This window comes from Rousettus aegyptiacus, unplaced genomic scaffold, assembly GCF_014176215.1.
Source record: "Rousettus aegyptiacus isolate mRouAeg1 unplaced genomic scaffold, mRouAeg1.p scaffold_m13_p_6, whole genome shotgun sequence".
Classification (NCBI taxonomy): domain Eukaryota; kingdom Metazoa; phylum Chordata; class Mammalia; order Chiroptera; family Pteropodidae; genus Rousettus; species Rousettus aegyptiacus.
In genome coordinates, this window is record NW_023416309.1 from 78,696,751 (window position 1) to 78,717,943 (window position 21,193).

Below are 21,193 nucleotides of genomic sequence, written 5' to 3' on the forward strand. Positions count from 1 at the left end.
GTTCATCAAACACAAGTCATTTCAAACTTCCCTTGAAAGGGAAACAGCAAATATCTAAGTTTTAGCAAGCTCTCTGTTAAGGTCTCCTATGACAAACAATGTTAACTAGAGGGAGAAATATGGGCTGAATAAATAATAAAATTAGGCAGATTTAGAATTGGCTGGATATGAACTGACTTATAGGCCACTATCAGCCTAGAGGAGGTCTCTAGTGGTATGCCTTAGGGCTCTGTCCCCAGACTTAGTGTAGGTCTGGAAGGGATCACATAATTCAAAGCTCAGAAGGGGCCGTGATCATTGTGGATAACCATACTGGCATACAAAAAGATTTCAACAGATTGTAAAAATGGATCAGATCTAAATAAACTGATTCTTTTATTTTTTCAATTAGTTGACATCCGATATTATTTTGTATGTTTCAGGTGTACAGCATAGTGGTTAGACATTTATATAATTAAGTAAATTGATTCTTAAAGATGATAGATAAAATTTGGGACTATTTTCATTTGTTCAGGTATAAGATTAGTGAAACAGACTTTGGTTGTTTTGGGTGACAAAAAGGTTAGTGAGTCAATGTGGTGTGATAGGGCTGTCAGAAAAGCTAATGTAATCTCAAGCCATGATAATGGAAGTCTAGATAATATCTAGAACAAAGGAGGTGATAAGCTTACCCTCTGTGCTTGAGGCAGACTGACACTGGAGTCTGTGTTCAAGTTTTAGGACTACTCTTTATGAGAGATCCCAGACAAAGCTAGAGAAAGCTCAGGTATGGATGGCCAGGAGGGTGAGGAAACTTGAACCAATGCCATATGAGAAATGGTCAAAGGACCAAAAGAATCTCATCTGGGAGAGAGAAGAGTTGTCTCTGGTTCTTTGAAGGCTGGTCAGGCCCCTGGGAAAGGATGACTGATGTCAGAAAGGCCTTCTCAGGAGATGGTATGTTGTAGCATTAGAAATGTTCCAACAGAGGCTGGAGGATGACCCCTTGTTGGCCATGCTGTCATGGAGTCAGCATAGATTACTCTAGTGGGTATCTATAGTTCTGCTTGCCCAGCATTCTTGTCCTCTCTCTCTGGTAACACACCCTCATTTTCCTTGGTGAGTCCTCTATCCTCCTGTGATCCCACCTATGGTGACACAGGTGTGGATATGAGTCAGGTTTAGCCAATCAGAGTATTACACACTCTGGCCATGGTGACAGGTTCTGGGATGGGAGAATGTCCAAGTTCATTCACCTCCTTCTGTGGGGGTTCTGAGAGGACAGGAAGCAAGCCCAGAGCTGCTAGTAGCCTTCACATCAACCTGCCAAAGGTTGGGGCCAACACAGAAACAAGCAGAGCACAGAGATGGAAATGGGTAACCTGTCCTGAGGACACCTATAAGGCAACCTACATCTGGGCCTCTCAGTTACAGGAGGCTAGGACACTTTCAAACCTAGGAGTCAAAATTCTATAGACCTAGAATAGGAGAAAATATGGGTAAGAAAAGGTTGGGAATGTGGCAAGGAAGTAGACCCAGAGACAGAGAAAGTATAAACCAAGGGGAATAAGAAATAAATGGTGAGAAGAAACTATAGGTTAAAAGAGACCTTGGAGAAATAGTTACAAATCCAATGTATAGACTTTATTTAGATTCAAACAAACTAACTTAAATAAAATTATGAGACAATCGGTGAAATCTGAATACTGACTGGATATTTGTCAATACTAAGGAATTACTGGATTTTTTTTGATTTGGTTGTTTTGTTTTTCTTAAAAGAGTTATTAAGTGAAATGTCTATTAAAGAAACAAATATGATGTCCAGGAGTGGCTACAAGGTAAACCAGTAAACGGTAGGAGGTGGGTGTCCACGAGTTAATAATCATTGTGTATCTGGGTGCTTGATACATAAGGGTTCACTATACTATTTTCCCTACCTGTGTGATATCTGAAGTTTTCCATAATAAAAGTTAAAATAAATGGTAGGAGAAATATGCACAAACCAGTATCTCCCCCTAACTCTCTCCCAGCTCAAAAGTGAAAACAGAAGTAGGAAAAGTAAAACTAAGCACCCGATAAGTGAAAGAGCTAGTCTGAAACTATACCCATATTCAAAGACCTGGATATATCCTCAAAACAACAACTGACAAGTAATGATTGCTCTCCTAGTAAGAAACTGAAGAGAAACCAGATTATGTGATAGGCCACTAGATGCAAAGAACCAGGTGCTGAGGGTAGTGGAGGATACAGAGAAAGAAAGAAAAAAAAAAAAAGCAGAAAATTCTTCCCTCCTGTAATCTGAATAACCATAAAATATGGAATGAAATCCAAGTGCCTGTAGTAAACATTGAAATGGCACTTTCTACGCAACAGGCATCGATCTAAACACAGTTAGAATGTTAACCCTTAACCCTTCACAACAATCCTGTAAGGTAGGTACTATCATCTGCATTTTACTGGCTAGGAACTAGAGATACATACAGATCAGGTAACTTGCACCAAAGCGCACTGCTAGCAAGTGACAGACACGGGATTCAAACACAAGAAACAAAGGTCCAGAGCCCATAGTCTTTTCTACTTACTATGCAACAGATTTTAAACATTCATTTAAAATAACAGAGTAATTTTGTAGGCCCGTGGATATTAATGCCTTGAGTTGTAGTCAAGCATGTGCCCAAAGCTGCCCTCACATCTACATTCACTGCCATTCAGAGCTCAGAGGGTAAAATTGTGATTTTCCTCTATCACACGTTGTTCTGCCCAATCTTTATATTTCACATCAAACCCTAAAAAATGAGTAACAGATGAGGCAGCTGTGCTGTGAGCTACCACGATCAAACGCAAACTGTCTTGACCTGATCTTGTTTAAAGGGGAAAAAAAGACAACGTCTTCTGATTTTAAACAGACTAAATCCATTCAGATTTTTATCCTAGAGATATTGACCAAAAAAGATAAATAAAAAACTATAAAACTGTTTCATCTGGATAAAATTCTTCCAGGAAAACAAAGAGGGAACTCCTAACCCTTGTTCAACGAAACTCACCACACCCTGTTTTATGACTATTCAACAATGACCCAAGATAAAAGTATAATTAAATGTAGAAATGTTACTTGAGTTTACCTGTAATTGGTGTCTACATTGAAATAATCCAATGGGGAGCACATGATACGTGATAGAAAGGAATGTTAACTTTAGGCTTATATTGCTTTTTGAAAAGGATTTTCTGAAGTGCAGTTCATATAAAAATACACTGTATATATGGCCCAAGAGTTATGACCAGCAAGCAGCAGAAAATTTATGTTTGCTTTTAATCACAGATGCCACAGAACAAAAGTTTCCATTACAGAGTTTCACTCCAGAATAACAGCACTCAAGCAACTTTCAATTACTATACTTCTTACTTGTCATAAAGCAGAAGGCACATGTTTGAAATTTCACTGGAAGTTAGAACAGCAGTTTCTGAAAACCTCATAAAAGAGAGGACTGATTTAGTCCTAGGATCTCAGCAGGATACCTGGAGTTCAATTTTGTCTCTGAACAAAAGCACTAAAGCAGCCTGCAGGCTTTGCATAGATGAAGGGAAGCTGGGGGCACTTCACTGGTTGATCTAAAAAAAGCCAAATCATTAAAAGACCCTTAGAAACCACCACCACCACCACCACAAAAGGCAGCAACAGAAAAGAAGTCTGGCCCTCCTGTCTTCCAAGTAACAGCAAATGCTTTAAGCAGTTGAACTACCTCTAGCTTATCTCAGAGTCTGTGCATATCTAGAGTGAATCCACACCTAAAGCGATTTGTTGAAAAGAGAATTCTCGGCTCCCTCCTTTTCCTTCTATGGAAAACATGTGATGTAAACATTTTTTAAAATACAGTTTCATAAACAGAAAGAACCAAATTGAATTAAAGGAGTTCAGTTGAGCCCTTTCCTACAACACTGTGACCCTGATCTAATAATTGGTTCTTTCTGCTTCAATTCTCCAACTCAAACATACTTTAAAAGGTTAAAATGCTTAATATCTACTGACTACTAGTTGCTGGAAGATGTAACATGTATGCATTCTGAGCTCATTGGAAGAAAGATGTAGGAGAAATGCCAACGACGTATGAACTGTAAAAGCACGGAATGATAGGTCTGCAGATAGGAGACTAGTTTAATGGACTGGGGTTTTTGATATTTCAAAAATAGAGCAGAGTCTTTTCCTATTTTTAAGCACAGAATTACAGCTCAATGGAGTTACACATCCATTTACTCATTTAAGTGCTCTTTAAAGCACTCATCAAGAAACAAAAATAAAAAACGCCCACATATTGTGGGTATATATAATTATACAACTTAATTAAGGCTCAACCCCAATATTAAATTTTAAAATCAAGCTAAGTAATAGTGAAAATGCACATTCCAACTCACATGATGTGGAAATTACCATGCTTTCAAGTTACCAATCTAAAAGTCACCCACCAGCTTTCTGTGATCATATTATCCAATTCTCAGCATCTAACGACTAATCTTCCCCTCCCTTTGGCTGGTTTCTGTACTCAAGACATTACTGGCTAATGAAAAAGACAAAAAACAAAAACAACAAAAACCCAAACACAAAAGGCTAAGTGCTCAGGCATGTGTGCACGCAATCTATGGATGCTCACAGAAGTATCCCACGTAGAGGAAAAAGAGAAAGGAAAGCTTCTTAGAGCAGGAAAACCAGTACTGAGTTTAGAAGGACCAAATTCAGCCAGGTGGAAGAAGAGAGAAAACACTGCACAGGTGAGAGCTGAGGCAAGAGAACAGTCAGGGAGCATGCTCTAGAGCAGGGGTCCCTAACCCCTGGGCTGTGGACAGGTACTGGTCACTGGTCTGTCAGGAACCAGGCCGCATCATAGGTGAGCAAGCGAAGCTTCATCTGTATTTGCAGCCGCTCCCCAGGACTAGCATCACCGCCTCAGCTCCACCTCAGATCATTAGGTATTAGATTGCCATAGGAACACCAGTCTCTGGTGCCAAAAAATGGTTGGGGACTGCTGCTCTAGAGTTTGGACCTGACCCAAAAGGCTATAAGGAACTACTGAAGAATTCTTAAGCAGGAGAATGATATGATCAAAGTTGTCATTTTGGACTTATTCCATTCTGGAAACAGTATGGAGCAGTGCTACTCAAGGTAGGTGTGCAGCCCAATGTCCGTCAATGAGTTGTTTGTTACTGGCCCACAACAAGGCAACAAGACAAGTACAGAAATTAAGAAAGAGCACTTAGAAATGTTCACAGCAGCCCAACATTAAAACAACATCTAGCTTGTAGTCAATGGGCTGACCTTGTTAAACAGGACAGAGAGCAGCCTGTGTGTTAACTCAGTGGGCAGTTGTGTGTGGTTCAAGCTGTACAGGAGTCATGTGTATGTAGCAGGGCCACTTGTATTGGTGTGTGACTAACTAGAAATTAACAACACAAAACAAAACTGATCACTGAGTATGGATAGTTTGAAAAGCTGATCTAGAGAATCATTTCAGGAGGCAGAACTGGAAGCAAGGTGCTCCAGGAAAAGGCTGATGGTACACAGCGGTCCTCATAAAACTTGAACTCAAGCAGTGATGGCAGGGATGGAGCCAAAAGGGTCAGAGTTGAGAGCAATTAAGGCAAACAAATCAAGACTTGATGCCTTTCGGATGTGAGGGATAGAGAAGAATAAAGGATGAATCTGAGACTCAACAACTATTAACTTTTAAAATAATGGCAAAATATAAAGCAACGCTATGTAAGAGCTTCGTGAAAGTCAGGATTAGCAAAAAGATTCTAAATTCGTAGCCATTTTCTTTGAGTGCCTTTGAATAAGCATAATGGTAAATTAATAAAATACAGAAAACTAAGCACTGTGGTGTTTAACACTGAGCACCACTGGGAATTCAGAACATGAAGAAAGAAAACACATCCTATGCCAAACCTACACTTTCCTCCTGAAATGATCTCTATCATGCAGTAAGGAGCCCAGTCTAGTTCAGAATGGGGCTAGCTGGAGCCCCGACCCCTATCAGAAAAAAAAAAGAAGACTCCTCCCATGGAAGGACTTGTTCATCCCCCAACCCAGCTGTATACAGCACAAAGCCCTCTTTCTCAAATTTGTGCAGATATTAAAACAAGGACTTCCACCAAAAGAATGATAAAAAGAGGGTAAGGACGAAAAAGACAAGAGTAAAATAAAACCAATGACCCTCACATCAAAATGCATTGCTTTCCTCTGTGCTTTGGTTCACATCCCAACCCATATCAGCAGACAAATCAATTAGCAAAAGCTGTGGACAGCTAGTCAGTCAGGCCTTTGCTGTTAACTGGAAAACAGGTATTAAACCTGCAATGGCGACAATTTGAGCAAACCTATCCTACAGCAGCATTCCAGAGCTAAGAAGGGAGGTGGTTCCATGCTAGGAGGTGAGGTTTCTACTGCTCCAAAGACCTGGCACGGCCCATTCCCCACATGAAAGAGAAGCAATCCAAAACCTCCACGCTGCCCAGACTAAAGTAGCCAGGATCAGTGGAAGATATGCCTAGTAGCTGTGGCACACCACAAAACCATCACCAAGTACATAAAGAATCTCTCTCAAGAAGAGTGCCTCGTCATCTTAGAGTTATTACCCCTTTTTCATGCCTAGGCATCATTGATCTGTTTCTCACTGGCAGACAGAAGTGTGGAGCAGTCAATATCAATACTCTCAACACTTTAAGGAACAGTATCTTTTTAATATTCATTTGCTTTTGTTTCATTCTTCTAGGTCTTTCTCCTCAACTATAATCTCTTCTAAGGCAAATCTTTCAACTCCTTTACCACATTCCCTTATATGCTTGTTAAGTCACTTGTTTGAAAAGTTAAAAAATACACCTCCGAACAGTTTTGCAATTTGGTAATGTGATATATTCCCAAGGCTCAAGCTATGAAAAGAATTACTGAATTTCATAATAATTTATTAACAAATAATAGCTAGCACTTATGGAGAACATACTATATGCCAAGCGTGTGTATATTATTTTGTGCAGACTTTACAACAATCTTATCAGGCAGGTACTATTATCGTCACCATTTTACAGATGAAGAATCTGTGGCACAGACATGTAGAGTAACTTGCACAAAGTCACAGAGCTAAAAAGGGTAGAGCTAGGATCTGAATTCAGGCAAACAGACAAAAATCTGTATTTTTAGCCACTAGACAGCTTCATTATTCAGAGACGAAAACTGAGATTAAAAAATACATTACAAATAATGGAACAAGGAGAAAGCCTCTTAAGGAAATTGCTCTTACTACTTTAATTGGACTGTTGTCTTTTATTAGCTGGATCCAAGTCCCAGAAACAGTCAAGAGAGGGAGCCTGTCCTGGCTAGTGCAGGCTCCTTATGCGGAAGGCAGAAAACCTCAATTTTCAAAGCCCTGCCTTTTTGCCATTTTTTACCATCTTAAAAGTGGTCTGTCAGTGTCATAGAAAGCATTCTCTTAATGGCTAGGAGATCTGGTTTAAGGGAGAAAGAGTTGAGAGAGATGGAGCTATCAGACTGGGTTAGTACCAAATCTTGTTCCATCCAAAGAGGCAAAGGGATTCAGGTGAATTCTAGCCCAAGCCTCTGACTTAGTCTGAACCAAAAGAACCATGCAAAGCAAGCAAACCATACAGGGTAGCAGGACAATTCCACTTCTCCTGGCTGAAGCAGGTAGACCGGGGATGCTGGACCAGAGCTCCCAACTCTGTCACTCTTCCTCCCCAACTTTCTTTTCCCTTTTGTCAGGCAGGAAGTTCTGTGACCAAGCCAGACCTCAGCAAACCTTTTCAGCACAAGAACAGTGGTCCTGTGCACTTTGATGTCAGTGTACCTACAGTGACCAAATGTTTTCCGTTAGGTATCCATCCTAGGCAAAACTGAGTCCTGTGGCTTTAAGACCAAAACCAGTGCTCTCCTCTATGATGCTGAAGCAGATTCCAGAGATCAACTCTCAAGTTCTGTGAACTAAGTAACTTACACTAATCTAAAGGGATAGATCAAATCCCACAAGTTCAAATCTTCACCACTTTCCAACTATTCATCACATTCTCTTTCTCCAGAAACCTGAAAAAATGTCTACCTACAAAACAAAAAATATCTACTTCTTAAAACAAGTCTAACGGCCTTAACTTCAGGATTATGTTCCCTCACAAAATTGCTCTTGCTCTTATACATTCATTCAAAGTTCTTTTATCCTGTAATTACAATTCCTATACAGCTACTTATATATGTGTGCTTGGAAGCCAAAAAAATAAGGCTTCAATTACTTTTGCACTGACCACTAAAGCAAGTAGAAACAGGACAACCTTGTGTCAAGAATTTTTTTTTATTACAACCCAGAAATCATTGTTAACATTTTATTGTCTTTGTCTTTCATACGCAAAAAGAAAAGAAAGAATTTTTTAAAAAGATGCTGGAATCATTTTATTTGCTGTTTTCTCACAGCTCCAATCAAGGTGAAAGGAGCCAGGCAAAAGGCAGGCTTCACATATATGGTCATCCCCAGACTTTCTTACTACATAAAGGGGAAATTAATAAAAGAAGAAAAAAAGAAATACCACACGGCATTTTCTTTCCTCACCATAATATTTCAATTTTCTTTAGCGAAATACCAGCCAATAACTAATTAGAACCATATCCTTTGTTATCCCAATGGGAAGAAGTATACGAATGGTCTTAAAGAACGAATGTTAATGAGAACTTTAAAAATTAGTAACCTGGAACTTTGGTTTCTCCTCAGTGGCAAATAAAATTCTCTTCTTTAAAACTATTTTTATAGTTGGTGAAATACAGACAGGGTCTATCAACAAGAAGGTAAGTGTTCACCTACCCAGCATTCTGCTGTGGGCGTCCTGGGCTTTTCACTGTTCTTTCTTATGGAATTGGCATCACAGCTCAAAGACTTCTAAGCACCCCAATTTCAAATGAGAGACAAAAAATTCGAAACTACAGAAAAGGAATTTGTTCTACATCTCTGGTTTCAAGGGGGAGAATAATTCCTTTCAAAGTGAGCATACACCTTTTGTAATTTCCAAGAGTGTGTTTTCCATAAGAAACACAGCTGGAGTCTTTTTACCTGGTTATATCACCTCAAATAAGAATGTTTCTGGCATCATATCTTCGGTTACCTATTCATGAACATCCAAGAGCAGAATCTAGTCCTCAAGACTGGGCTCATTTTAAAGAACAAAGTGAACTATAGGATGTGAGTCAGAAAAACTCTGAGCAAAACATAACATTTTAAAATGCTAACACACCATGGTTTAGGCGTGTGCAACATTCTAAACTGTATTTTCACATGAGGGTCTGCCCTGTGTCATCCGGACTCTCATCCCACTTTTTTCATGCAAAGGGACTGGTGAGGGCATAGAGAACCAGGCACGGCCTATGTCATATCAAATATTCTCCTTTTTCAAGAAAAAGCTTTACGCATTGGCAAAACATCTCAGTTTGCTCTCTAATTTTACTACCCAGCAAATTTACTTTCTTTGCTGTGAAAAACACAATAAGTCTTAGGTCTGTCACATTTTACCATCATTGTATGTTTGCAAAAGCTAGAAATCATTGGTATTGCCTGATAAGGACATTACACAGATTTTGGTCTACAATAGAAACTTGCCATAACAATGAAAATATATTTTGGTAAATCACTTTCTGAACATTATTTCTCCTCAAAAAGATCATAAAAACAATCACTAAGGAAAAACGAAGGGTTCCCATATTTTAAAGCAAAAAAGGAGTGGCCGTTCATATTCATGCACTGTCAAACATATAAATCAAATATGGGCAAAATCACCTAAAAAGTAGTTAAAATGCCAAGTTTTGCCTCTGCGTGATTAGTGAGCCCATGTTTTTCAAGTGTTCAATGCACAAACTGTATTTGTTAAACTTTATTTCATACTTTAAATCCCAAGTCTGTACCTTGTACTTCTTCAATATAGATGATTTACTTGAGACATTTGGGGTCACAGTGTAAGCCTTCTGCTCTCACTAAATCTAAATCATGCTTCTCAACAAGACTCTGTTTACATAAAAGAAACACATGGCATGTTGATACCATCCTCCCTAGAGAAACCTAAAGGCCTCAGAACCGCCCTTCTCCTGTCCATTAACTGAATTCACACCTGGCATCGGGCATCCTAATTAAGCAAGAGCACCCCAAAACTTTTTCTGTTTCGATTCATGGCAAAATTTCCTCAATTCGTTTTCTTAAAACAGACGTCTTCACCCAACAGATATACTCAAAAGCCCAAACTAACTTCAGCAACAAACTGGGAGGAATGAGAAGTGGACAGCAAAGTATAAATCTCCCCAAATCCTCGTTCTTCCGGTCAATCTGCACCTATGGGATTAGTTCAGCATTTAATTCGAAGTATGCGAAGACGACAGTGGCCCACCAACCAAGCGACTAAGAGCTGCAAGGACGGGTCTGTTGCTGTGCCTGGGAAGCATCCGGCGAGGACAGCTAGACAATGAAAAGCTCCCAGTGGCTACCAGTTCAGTCCGGGGATTGGAGAGAGGGAATAGGGGAGAGGAGTTCTCTTCCTGCCGAAAGCCACTGTCAGCTACCGCCTTCCCCGGACGCAGAGCGGCCCTACCGTGGTCTCCAGTTCCCGGGTCACAGGGGGAGGGGGCCCCAGCAAAGCAGATTTCTCTTGGAAAGAAAGGAAACTTCCTGGTTTGGGCATTATGGGTAGGGGGCTAGCGCCCTCCCCCACCCACTACAGGTATCCGCCCGGAGTCCAGCAACAGAGCGAAGGACTCTGGCCCGCACCTCTGGCTGGCAGAAGAGGTCACGGAGTCGCGGAACCCACGAGCGCAGCCACCCCCTATGCGAGACTCCAACTTGTGGGGACCGGTCTCTCGACTCTTGAAGACGCGAGCAGGGTCGGGGGGGCCAGGGGTGTCAAACTTCTCCAGCGGGCGCGGCCTGACACAGGAATCGAATTGCCGCGGGAGCCCCAACCCCGCAGGGTCCCGAGATAGGGGGCGGGCACAGAGGAGGGGGACTCTGAGGGACGCGAGGGGAAGCGCGTGCTAAGATGGAGGAGGGGGCAGAGGGCATAACGGGGTGGGTGGGCGGGAGGCGACGAGGACCCGGCTCCCAGGAACGCACGGGGTGCGCACCCAGGCCGGGGGTGGGGGGACGACGAGGCCCTCGCCGCTCACCTTCCTGTGTTTCTCCTTGTAGGGCAGCGCCAGCCACGGCATGTCCCGCACGAAGTCCTGCCACTGTCGCTGGTCCTGGTCTGAGGACACGAAGACGATCTCCAGGCGGCGCCGTGGCTCCGGCTCCGCAGCTGCCCCGGCCCCCGGCCCCGGCCCGGCTCCAGCCCCCGGCCCGGCCGCCGCGTCCCCCCGCAGGCGGCCGTAGAAGGCGGCCAAGCTGGCGCTGAGCTGCGCGCAGGGGGCGCTCAGGCTGCAGCCGAAGTAGAGCCCGAGCAACGAGATGCCGCGGGCGCCCAGCGAGTGCACGTCCACCTCTTCGCCCCCGCCCGTCACCAGCTTCTCGCCGAGCAGTTCCTCCAGGAAGCCCGACATCCTGGCCCACCGCGGCCCGGGCACGCGGGCGTGCAGGCGGCGGCGACCCCGCTCCCTCGGTCCGGGTGGCGGGCGGAGGCGGTAGCGGCGGCTGCGAGGAGAGCCCCGCCCACCCAGGCCCGGCCATGCCACGCCCCCTATGCCCGCCCTCGCCACGCCCCCTCCGTGGCGGTCCCGGGCTGCGCGGTGCAGTCAGCCCCGGCACTGTTCGCGGCAGTTGGGGCACCCGGCGCCGGCTTTCACCTTGTGGCTAAAGTGCTTGGGAAACAGCCCTCGTGAGGAAGCTGTCCCGAAACGCTCCACTCTGATGGGTATGTCCCGGGCCTAAATGAAGAAAAGAGAAGGGGCCGCTGTGCCGGCCTTTCCGAGGCTGCCGGACTCGGCCTCACCCCTCCCTCCATTTCCTCTCCCCTCCCAAATTCTCAGTTTTCTGAGGACTTTCCAAAGACTCCCATGGTCCCCCGACCCGAGTTCTCTTACTCTTTCTTGTTCCTCTCTCCTTCCTTACATAAAACCTAACCCTGAGTCTATTTCGTACCCCACCGCCTTCTCGTAATTTGTAAAGGACTTACCATCTTCCCTACTCAAGTACCACCTTCTTAGGCTAGGTCTTGCTGGACACTTATTTCTATGTGTGTGTTTTGTATTCTCTGCTATGAGAGGACTGGAGGACTCCAACCTCTTATTTTTCTTGTGTAGTTTCTGATCCGGTGCTAGGCACACGTGAGGGAATCCATACACACTTGCGGGTTCGCTGCAGGTCTTACTGTGGGATTTCAGTCCGCAAGTCGCAGCGGCCATTCCCCACCATCGAATGGCTCTCTTCCATCCCCCAAAATGTATGCAACAGATGCCGCAGCATCTTTAAATCAATGCTGGCTGCTCTCTTGAATGGGTTCCATAGCTTATATCAGGTCTGTTGGTAGCTGAGAAAAATCCTATGGATTTTTTTTTTCTAACTGGCAAGATGCTATCCGATGCTTAGAACCTGGATTAAACAGGTGGACCGTGGCAAGTCTTCTGGCTTCTCACACACACACATACGAAAAAATAAAATGTATACCATGCTCACCCGCAAACCGCGACCTTCAGTGGGTCAGCTCTGCTACGCACAACCTGGTGAAAGGAAAAAACGCCCCTCACCACCCTCCACCAGCCCTTCGGAAGTCATTTCTTGGGCATCTGCCGCCATCTAATGGATAGAGTGAAAAGAAAATGAGATCTAGAGCCGAAAATGTGAAAAGAGATAACTTGGCCGCCAAGCAGAAATTTTTATTATTTTATAGCAGTTTTACACACAAACACGCACATACAAATCATAGCACACTTTTACAGAGTTCATTTAAACCTCAGAATATAACTGCAGGCTTTTGACCCAAACAAATTTTCATACTAAAGGTTCTGAATTTTTCTTGGCTGCTCTCTTGAATGGGTTCCATAGCTTATATCAGGTCTGTTGGTAGCTGAGAAAAATTCTACGGATTTTTTTTTTCTAACTGGCAAGATGCTATCCGATGCTTAGAACCTGGGTTAAACAGGTGGACCGTGGCAAGTCTTCTGGCTTCTCACACACATACGAAAAAATAAAATGTATACCATGCATTGTACTGGAATACCAGGAATTGTACTGGTTTTCAGCTCAGTGAAATGTTACCACATAAACTAGTGAAAGAGGTAGAGGTGGAATGCAAGAGTGGATTGGCAATCTCTAAAAATTATATTCACTTTCTTAGTATCTGCCTAATACTGCTCATTTTACAAGTAGCATCTTTGGATTGAGGACTCCCTTTAAACAGGCAAGAATCTCACCAAAAAGACAAATTCTGAGTTAATTTTTAGAGTGTCATGACAAATTTCTGTGCCACTGCAGGGACAGTATTACAAAACAGAACACATCTTTTTGGTGAAAACATGTTAAAGCTATTAATACAACAGACATTAAGTTATTAGATGTCTTTAAAATTCCTATAAATGGGTTAATGCTTTATCTTCACATCCAAATTATATTTTAAATACTTGCGGGTGAGTTACGTCAGGCACCACTGAAAGCATGTGAGACAGATTCTTACATGACATTTTCAACTGAACACTCAAGAAATGTGAAAGGACTATAAGCTTTTTTATCCTATGGAATCCAAAGGACAATTTTAGTATGGAGGCAGATAACAAGGGAATTTGGGGATTGAAAATTTGGAGAAATAGTGAAGTCATTATTAGAGTACTTAACTTTGGTAAACTAGGTGAGAGTCTGATATAAAGAGGCGGTTTGTTCAGCATTTTACTTTTATTATTTCACAGGAAAGCACTTTCCACTGGATTGTGTCCAAACCAGCATCTGGCACCTGGGAAAGTGAGAGTTTGAACATACTGCACATGAAATATAAATAAAATTTAGAGAATTGTTGGTGCAGCAGGCCTTGGTGAGAAGCCAAATATCACAGCTGCCTTTTAAAGGGGTGTGGAAAGGGGATTTGCAATGGAAATGATTCCAAAATCATAATTCTAGTGGGTGTTTGTTACAAGAAGAGGCCCAAGGAGACTCATTTGGCTTCCTGTAAAGAATAGCCAACATCCTTTGGCTTGCAGAAAGCACTCTTTCTGCTTACGCAGTTCAAGAGACTCACTTAAAGTGGATGTCCCTACTGGTATTTAGCTAGTTGCGTTACATAAATTGACTGGCTATTCTGAAAATTATTATTGTTTTAAAATAAGTATTAAGGAGCCACAATGTATCTGATATTGTGCAGGACATACACATTACAGAGTTTTCCTATTGGAAAATTGCATTCTAAGTTATATGACGTCATATAAAACACAAATATATATTTGTCACCTTTAAGATTCATAAATCACATTCCTTGGTCTTCAGGTGTAGTAGCACATATACACAAAGACATATATGTAGAAATATTTATTGCTACACTGGCAAAATTAGAAAAATACTAGAAGAGCCAAATTGTGTCTCAATGAGAATGATTAAATTATGGCACATTCATCATTAGGGATACAATCTGGTCACTGGAAAGAAATAAGGATATTTCTCTGTCCATTGTTCTCCAGAGAACAATATGTATAGAAAGAGATTAATTATAAGAGATTGACTCACATGATTAGGGAGGCTGAGAAGTCCCAAGATCTACAGTCAGCCAGCTGGAGACCCAGGAGAGCCAATAATAATTCTTGTCCAAGTCCAAAGGCCTGAGAATCAGGAGAGCCAATGGCATAAGTTCCACTCAAAGTCTGAGTTTGAAGGCAGGAGACCTATGTCCCAGCTAGAAGACAGGTAGAAAGAGCAAATGCTTACTTTACCTTTACCTTATTTCATGTTTTTGTTCTATTTGGGCCTTCAACATATTGGATGAGGCTCACCACAGAAACAATCTGCTTTACTCAATCTATCTATTCACATGCTACTCTCATCTAGAAATGCCCTCACAGACACACTCAGAATAATGGTTAACCAATATCTGGGCACCCCATAGCCCAGTCAAGTTGACATATAAAATTAAATATCAGAAATCTATCCCTTGACAACTTGGCAACCACAAGCATCTCCTTAAACCATACTTACTTCCAAATGAAGACAATAAGGAGGTCATAATTTCACCTAACGTGATATAACTATGCTATATACAACCAAAAACATACTAATTCCTTCCCCAGAAGAGGAAGTAAAGTCCTTGAGTGATATTTACTCCTCTCTTTGATATTCTGTAACTTAAATACTATGATGTAAAATTAACAATACTTAACAGCTATGATATAAAGTCGATACATCTTATGTTATATAACAAGGGAATAAGAGAGAAGAAACAAAAATATTTGTCATACACACACAAACATATAACAGAATATTTTAGGAGGAAATGCTTATAACAATTATAATTTTCATTTCTATAACTAGTCATGTGATCATAGCTGGTATTTATAACTACCTTTGACCACTGCCCTTTTTGTAACCCCTTTGCCTTTGGCAAGCACCTCAGCTGGTCATGGTTTTTTACCTGGTGGAGTGACTCAAACCTTCGTTCCTGAAGGGTCTGAGCCATAAGTAGTCCTACCTGGATTAGTTTGTTGTAGTTTTCTGTTGACCTTAATCGCAGCGTATGGTAACAAATAAATGCCCTAATGGGCCTCTTGTATTCCAGACATACTCTTTCTTGCCTCCATTGTAGACTAGTAGTCCAATTTCCCCTTGGCAGTCAGGATCAATCACACCACCTTTGCCTGTCTGCCTGTTAATTCAGAGGCATGAGGAGCCCAAAGTGGATAGGCCGTGACTTCCAGTGCAGTGGAATGAATCGTTATTGTGCCTCCTAGTGGAAGAATTTCTTTGGAACTGAGATGTCTAGGCCAGTAGAGCATAAGGTTGTGAGAACAACAAGAAGCAAAGTTTTGCTAGTGGATAATGGGGTAGTAGTGGGTGATGCCACTCCCATTTCCACCCCTTGATTCCTGGACTTATTACATACACTAACAGAATATCTTTAAGATGTAGCACACAAAAAAAAGTAAGGTGCAGAATAGGTAGAATATACTAGGCTACCACTTGCAAATACATGAATACATTTATTCATATATTATATATGAATAAAGTATATCTGGAAAGATATTTGAGAAATAGTAACAGATTGCTTGGGGAAGGAAACCGAAGGAAATAGATGTGAGAAAATATGGCAACTATTATCCTAGTCCAAGAAAAAAGTATTTTTTTGAAATTTCAAATAAGAACTTATTCAAAAGATCAGCTACTATAAGTGGAGAAAGCAATGTTTAATGTACATCAGGACATCTCAGAATGAAAGAGAAAAAATATCCCACACAAAAATTCAAATTCCGTTATAACAAAGCTGTTGCTATAAAAATGAACATTTTGACTATAAAAGCATTCCACGTCCACATAGTCCAAGAAATAATTGATGAACAAGATTTGAATCAAAATTGAATCAAACAAATTTATTTCATTTAATTGGGAGCTCCCTGTAAAAGATTTACTTGTAGATTAATGCTATATTACAGTTTTTACATCTGTTTTATCTTTTCTTTTTTTAAAAGTTGGTCTTTTGCAGCAGATCTACTGATAAGGGAAATAGCTTGTTAGGAAGATAAGTGAAGCAAAATATAATGGTGAGACTTGACAAGGATCAAGATGAAGGAAGAAAAAGAAGGGTGTTGTCCTCCTTGGTTATATTGGCAGCGTGGTGCTTATCTTTCTGGCGCCAACTTGACATGTAACTTTAGGAAGTCATCATTATTGTTCTTTTAATTGTTCATTTTATCTGTCAGCAAAACATTATGTTTGTGCACATATATCCACTAGCAAAACTTTTGCTGGTCTCTAGTTCTTCAAGCCTCCTAAGTCTTTTGCAAATCAGAAGTGCAAGATGCTAGGAGGGCATTGTGCATATTTCTGTTTATCTCCAATAATTTTTAGATCACATCTCAGGATCACAACTTGTCATCAGCGTGACCGACCCTACTGCAGATAAAGCCAAAGTGTATGATTCACTAATCAAGTCTGAAGTCGGTCCTAACAATTCACCAGACTGCCAATAGCTTTTTGTAAGCAAAGCGAAGACAACAGCACAAGAGCTGGTAAGTAGATCTGGATTGTTGGGTATGCAGGAGTAAATAAAACTTCCCAGTCTGTTCCAGAACATAAAGACCACCCACCAGAATCAGGCTAGCATCTAAGAATCTGTCACCGGAAACTACAGGATACCTTTTCTCATCATGGCTATCATAGGCTAAAAGCAAAAAGAATTAAGAAATAATAATAATGAATATGTTCTATTAATTTACACTTGATTGAGGACAGGCAAAAGTCAGACAAGGAATCAAAAAGTCCAAACTCAGCTCTCAAACACTATAAAGATCACAGATTATTAAGAATGATTCTGAGCCATCACTTTTAGATCAAAGAGATATCGAAAGCAGGCAACTTGGAATGAAAATGTTTGAACAAGAACTAAACTTGGACTAAAGCATATGTGTCTTCCTGGGTACAAATTGTCAAAGTAACACGATGAGTTTAGATTTTATCCTGGCACAGAGAAGAATTCCAAGCAGGAACATGATCATGTTTCTGCGCTGAGATATCACTGTGTGGTTGATTTGGAGAAGAGCAAGATAGGAGGTATGGAGATCAATTAAGATTCCATTACATGAAAAAAGACTAGAGCCCAAACTATAGCAGTGGCAATGAGTATAAAACAGAAAGGGTGAATTTAAAGGATATTTTAAGGTATATAAGGCCTGGGTGAAGCATCATTCACCCAGATAAGAAACTTAGAGCAGACTTGAGGAGGAAAATAAGTTCTAATTTAGGCCCACCTGACTCCCATAGCCCCATAACAGCTTCTACCTTTGAGTAGGCAATAAAAACCACACCCTCTTAGGCAAACCCTCTAATTGGCCTCTCAGATCAGCTTCTCTGATTTCAGGGGTGAGAGTGAGGGGCTGACTTGCAGATCTGATTTTTCTAACTGCTGCCCTGATATAGATTGAGGCTCTTCTTTACTTTATGAGGCTTCCTACTGGGGCTTGAGAGTTCAGTCTATTTGCTCCCAGTTCACAACCCAGAGCATTTCCTGCCAACCCTCATACTGGTGCTACCTCCTGAGACCCCAGAGAGCCCACCTTGGGCCAAAGTGGCTTCTCTTGCGTAGCGATGATAAGATAGTTTTCCCCTAAGGCCCAGGTTGGCCTTAGCATCCTGAATATTGATCCTGCTTTCCATCTTACAAACTCTTCATGTCCGTTTGAGCAGCAATGCTGGACAGGAATTAGAGCAGCAGTCCCCAACCTTTTTGGCACCAGGGATAGGTGTTTCTATGAGAATCTAATGTCTGATGATCTGAGGAGGGCTGAGACAGCAATGCTAGCGCTGAGAAGTGGCTACAAATACAGATGAAGCTTTGCTTGCTCCCCTACTACTTACCTCCTGCTGTGCAGCCCAGTTCCTAATAGGCCATGGACCAGCACCAGTCTGCAGCCTGGTGGTTGGAGATCTCTGATCTAGAGGACCAAAAGGAGTGAAAATGACTTTAACCTGGGATCCTCTGCGTGAAAAATTGGCTGCTACTTACCTCACTTGCTGCTGACCTAAGAAATGCTGTATAGACATCTCTGAGGGATCTAGGGCTATCCAGGAGGGACCTTTAGAGAGAATGAGACAGATGGTGTGGCAGTATACCCATGTAGAGGCAGCCTCTGTCCAAGTATGGTACCTGACCCATCGTTTCTTCCTAACCAGCAACTCTAGCCAAACAGGTATACAGGGCTTCGAGGGGCCCTATGTTAAAACTAAAACACTGCCTTGTGCAACCACATGTGACTGGCAGTACAAGGATTATACTAACTCCTGGTTCCTAAATATTCTTGGATTTCACCTCTGACTTATACTCCATCCTGATGATGTTGGTGGATATTGTCACCTTCTCAGTGTACATTACCTCCTGCTCCAGCCCAGCTATGGCAACATCTTATTAATATCTTCTTGCATGAGTTTCTCAGATGCCATATCTCCATTTTTAGCTTTTAGCTATCCTCTGGTTTTGGAGTACATGAGTCAAGGCCCTTTAAATACGAAGTCATTCGTCCAGTACCCACTATCTATAGTGAGTGAATCAGTTGGCTACTCAAAGTATCTATGTGCCCTACCTCCTACTAGTGACAGGACTATTTAGACTACTCACTGTTACCAAATTCACATACAGCTCAAACCCACATGGGATACAATGCATTTCCCAACTTGGACCGCCTCCTTTCATCCCACTTGTGCTATTGCTTTTACTCTTGGGTTCCAGTGACATACTAGGTGAACTACAGGCCAGCTAGGGTCTTAGACACCTGGGTGAGATATGATCAGGCCCTCCAGTTCAACACCTACCCGTCTGTGCCACTATCCAGAGTCCTTCAAGGATGGGTCACCAACTCAGAGTCTTCCAACTCTTCCTATAACCGTCCCTGTGAATCTAAATCATCTTTAAAAGTCTCCTGTTCTCTCTGACCCACTGAGATGCTGCCCCAACCCCATATCCTTGTGCCAAAACAGAAAAACTGGATTAGAGAACCGAACTGTAACATGAGAGCTGCTGGACTCCCAATGATGCCATGAACAGATAAAATCTCTGGACTACTGGAAAAGGTTCAACCCAGGGAAACAGACATAGGAAACCACTTATCACTTCTGGAATATGCTTTCAGAGGTTCAAGTTTTCCGTCAGGTGAAACCCATTCCACCTATTGAAGGCGATGGGTTGGGGGAGAGAGATACCAGATCAGTGTCTGTATCTAACTGTTCTCTCTCCATCTGTGACCTGGGCCAAGGATGTTCCATAAAAGGCTCCCTCTCTCATGTACCATGGCCACATGGAATTTCTGCACATACTTGGATCTCACCTGAACTCTGCTATAGACTCTTCATTTCTGGATCGATTATTGCTCTCTAACTAGCCCATGGATTAATTATTAGATCATTCTTTGCTTTTCAAGGCCAAGGGATGTGCCTGGGGCCTGTCCCAACTTCTCTCAGATCCAACTTTGGCCCATAAGACCTCAGCATGGATCAGATCCCTGGGCCCCTCATTAATCTAGAAGAGAAGGGTGTTTGGCAGGGTGTTGAGTTAGAGGTGCCAATGGAAAATCCCTGGTTCTCGTGCTTATGAGAAAAGTCTAAGCTGGAGATAAAGACTTGGGAGTCATTAATACATTTGGGTGGTAATATAAGCCACGAGTTTGGATGAGCTGCATGAAAGAAAATAAAGACTGAAGACCAACAGGAAAAGGTCAGGCAGAGATGCCTGCAGAGAAGAATGAGCAACTGGAGAGGCTGCAGCAAAACCAGGAGAAAGGGGCTCCACCAAAACTGTGAAGAAGCTTCAAAGAAGGAAGGAGTAGTCCGCGGTGTCAAACGCAGCTGAGAAGTCTAGTAAAAATTCCAAATTAGATTCAATAAGTGAGAAGTCGCTGGGGAATTTAGGATTGGCTCCTTCAGTGGTCTAGTGGGAGAGGAAGCAGGGTGAATCATGCTCTGCTGGTCAGCACAGAGAACTCTGGATACCAAAGAACGATCTCAGCCTATGTTGACTAGCTGCCCTCACCACTTTCTATTTCCATTTGTGTTTCCTGTAGCCAATACACCCAAATATTGCTAGTCTGAATCAATACGGTAGCTTGGGATCTATTTCAGTACCATAAAAGCCAGTTTTTCTGGGTTCATATATAGTCATATCTCAGTTTACCTTCGGATTCTGAGTATGCAAGCTGGCAAACACTAATTGGTTCAACATAACATAAATTTTGCTTTTCATGGTACTTCTACATCAGTAATTCCATTGACAACAACTGGCTGGATGAGTAGCAGCTTTAGCTACCCTTGCGCTCTCTATCCGGCCAGTCACCTCCACTTCCTATCACCGTCCCTGATTTTTCTTACGCTTGGTTAGCTTCACTTCATTCGTTCATTGATTTTTTGGCCCCCTTTCTCTCCTCAAAGGTTTACTCACTGAACAAAACGTATACTCCATACATTATACCATGCTTTCACAGTGGTGAGGCGCGTGCACCCCCTACCGGCGTCCCGGCGTGCTGCAGCTTCGCAGGAGCGCTACCGCTCCGCTCCAGTCTGTCAGGAGCTCCTGAGAAGACCGA

The 21,193-nt window shown here is 42.2% G+C and overlaps 1 protein-coding gene and 1 long non-coding RNA gene across 2 annotated transcripts in view; one reads left to right on the plus strand and one right to left on the minus strand.

Moving 5' to 3' along the window:
* The window catches only part of NXN (nucleoredoxin), a 134,436-nt gene extending 122,813 nt beyond the window's left edge, over positions 1-11,623 (minus strand). The window contains exon 1 of the mRNA XM_016138981.2: positions 11,168-11,623. Within this exon, the coding sequence (XP_015994467.1) occupies positions 11,168-11,539 (372 nt within the window). The 5' untranslated portion in view covers positions 11,540-11,623. The remainder of the gene's footprint in view (positions 1-11,167) is intronic.
* An 8-nt stretch (positions 11,624-11,631) lies between these two features.
* Positions 11,632-21,149, plus strand: LOC118604014. The gene is made up of 3 exons (XR_004951611.1): positions 11,632-11,850; positions 16,974-17,134; positions 21,039-21,149. It is a non-coding gene; the product is annotated as an uncharacterized LOC118604014 (long non-coding RNA).
* Positions 21,150-21,193: the final 44 nt, after the last annotated feature.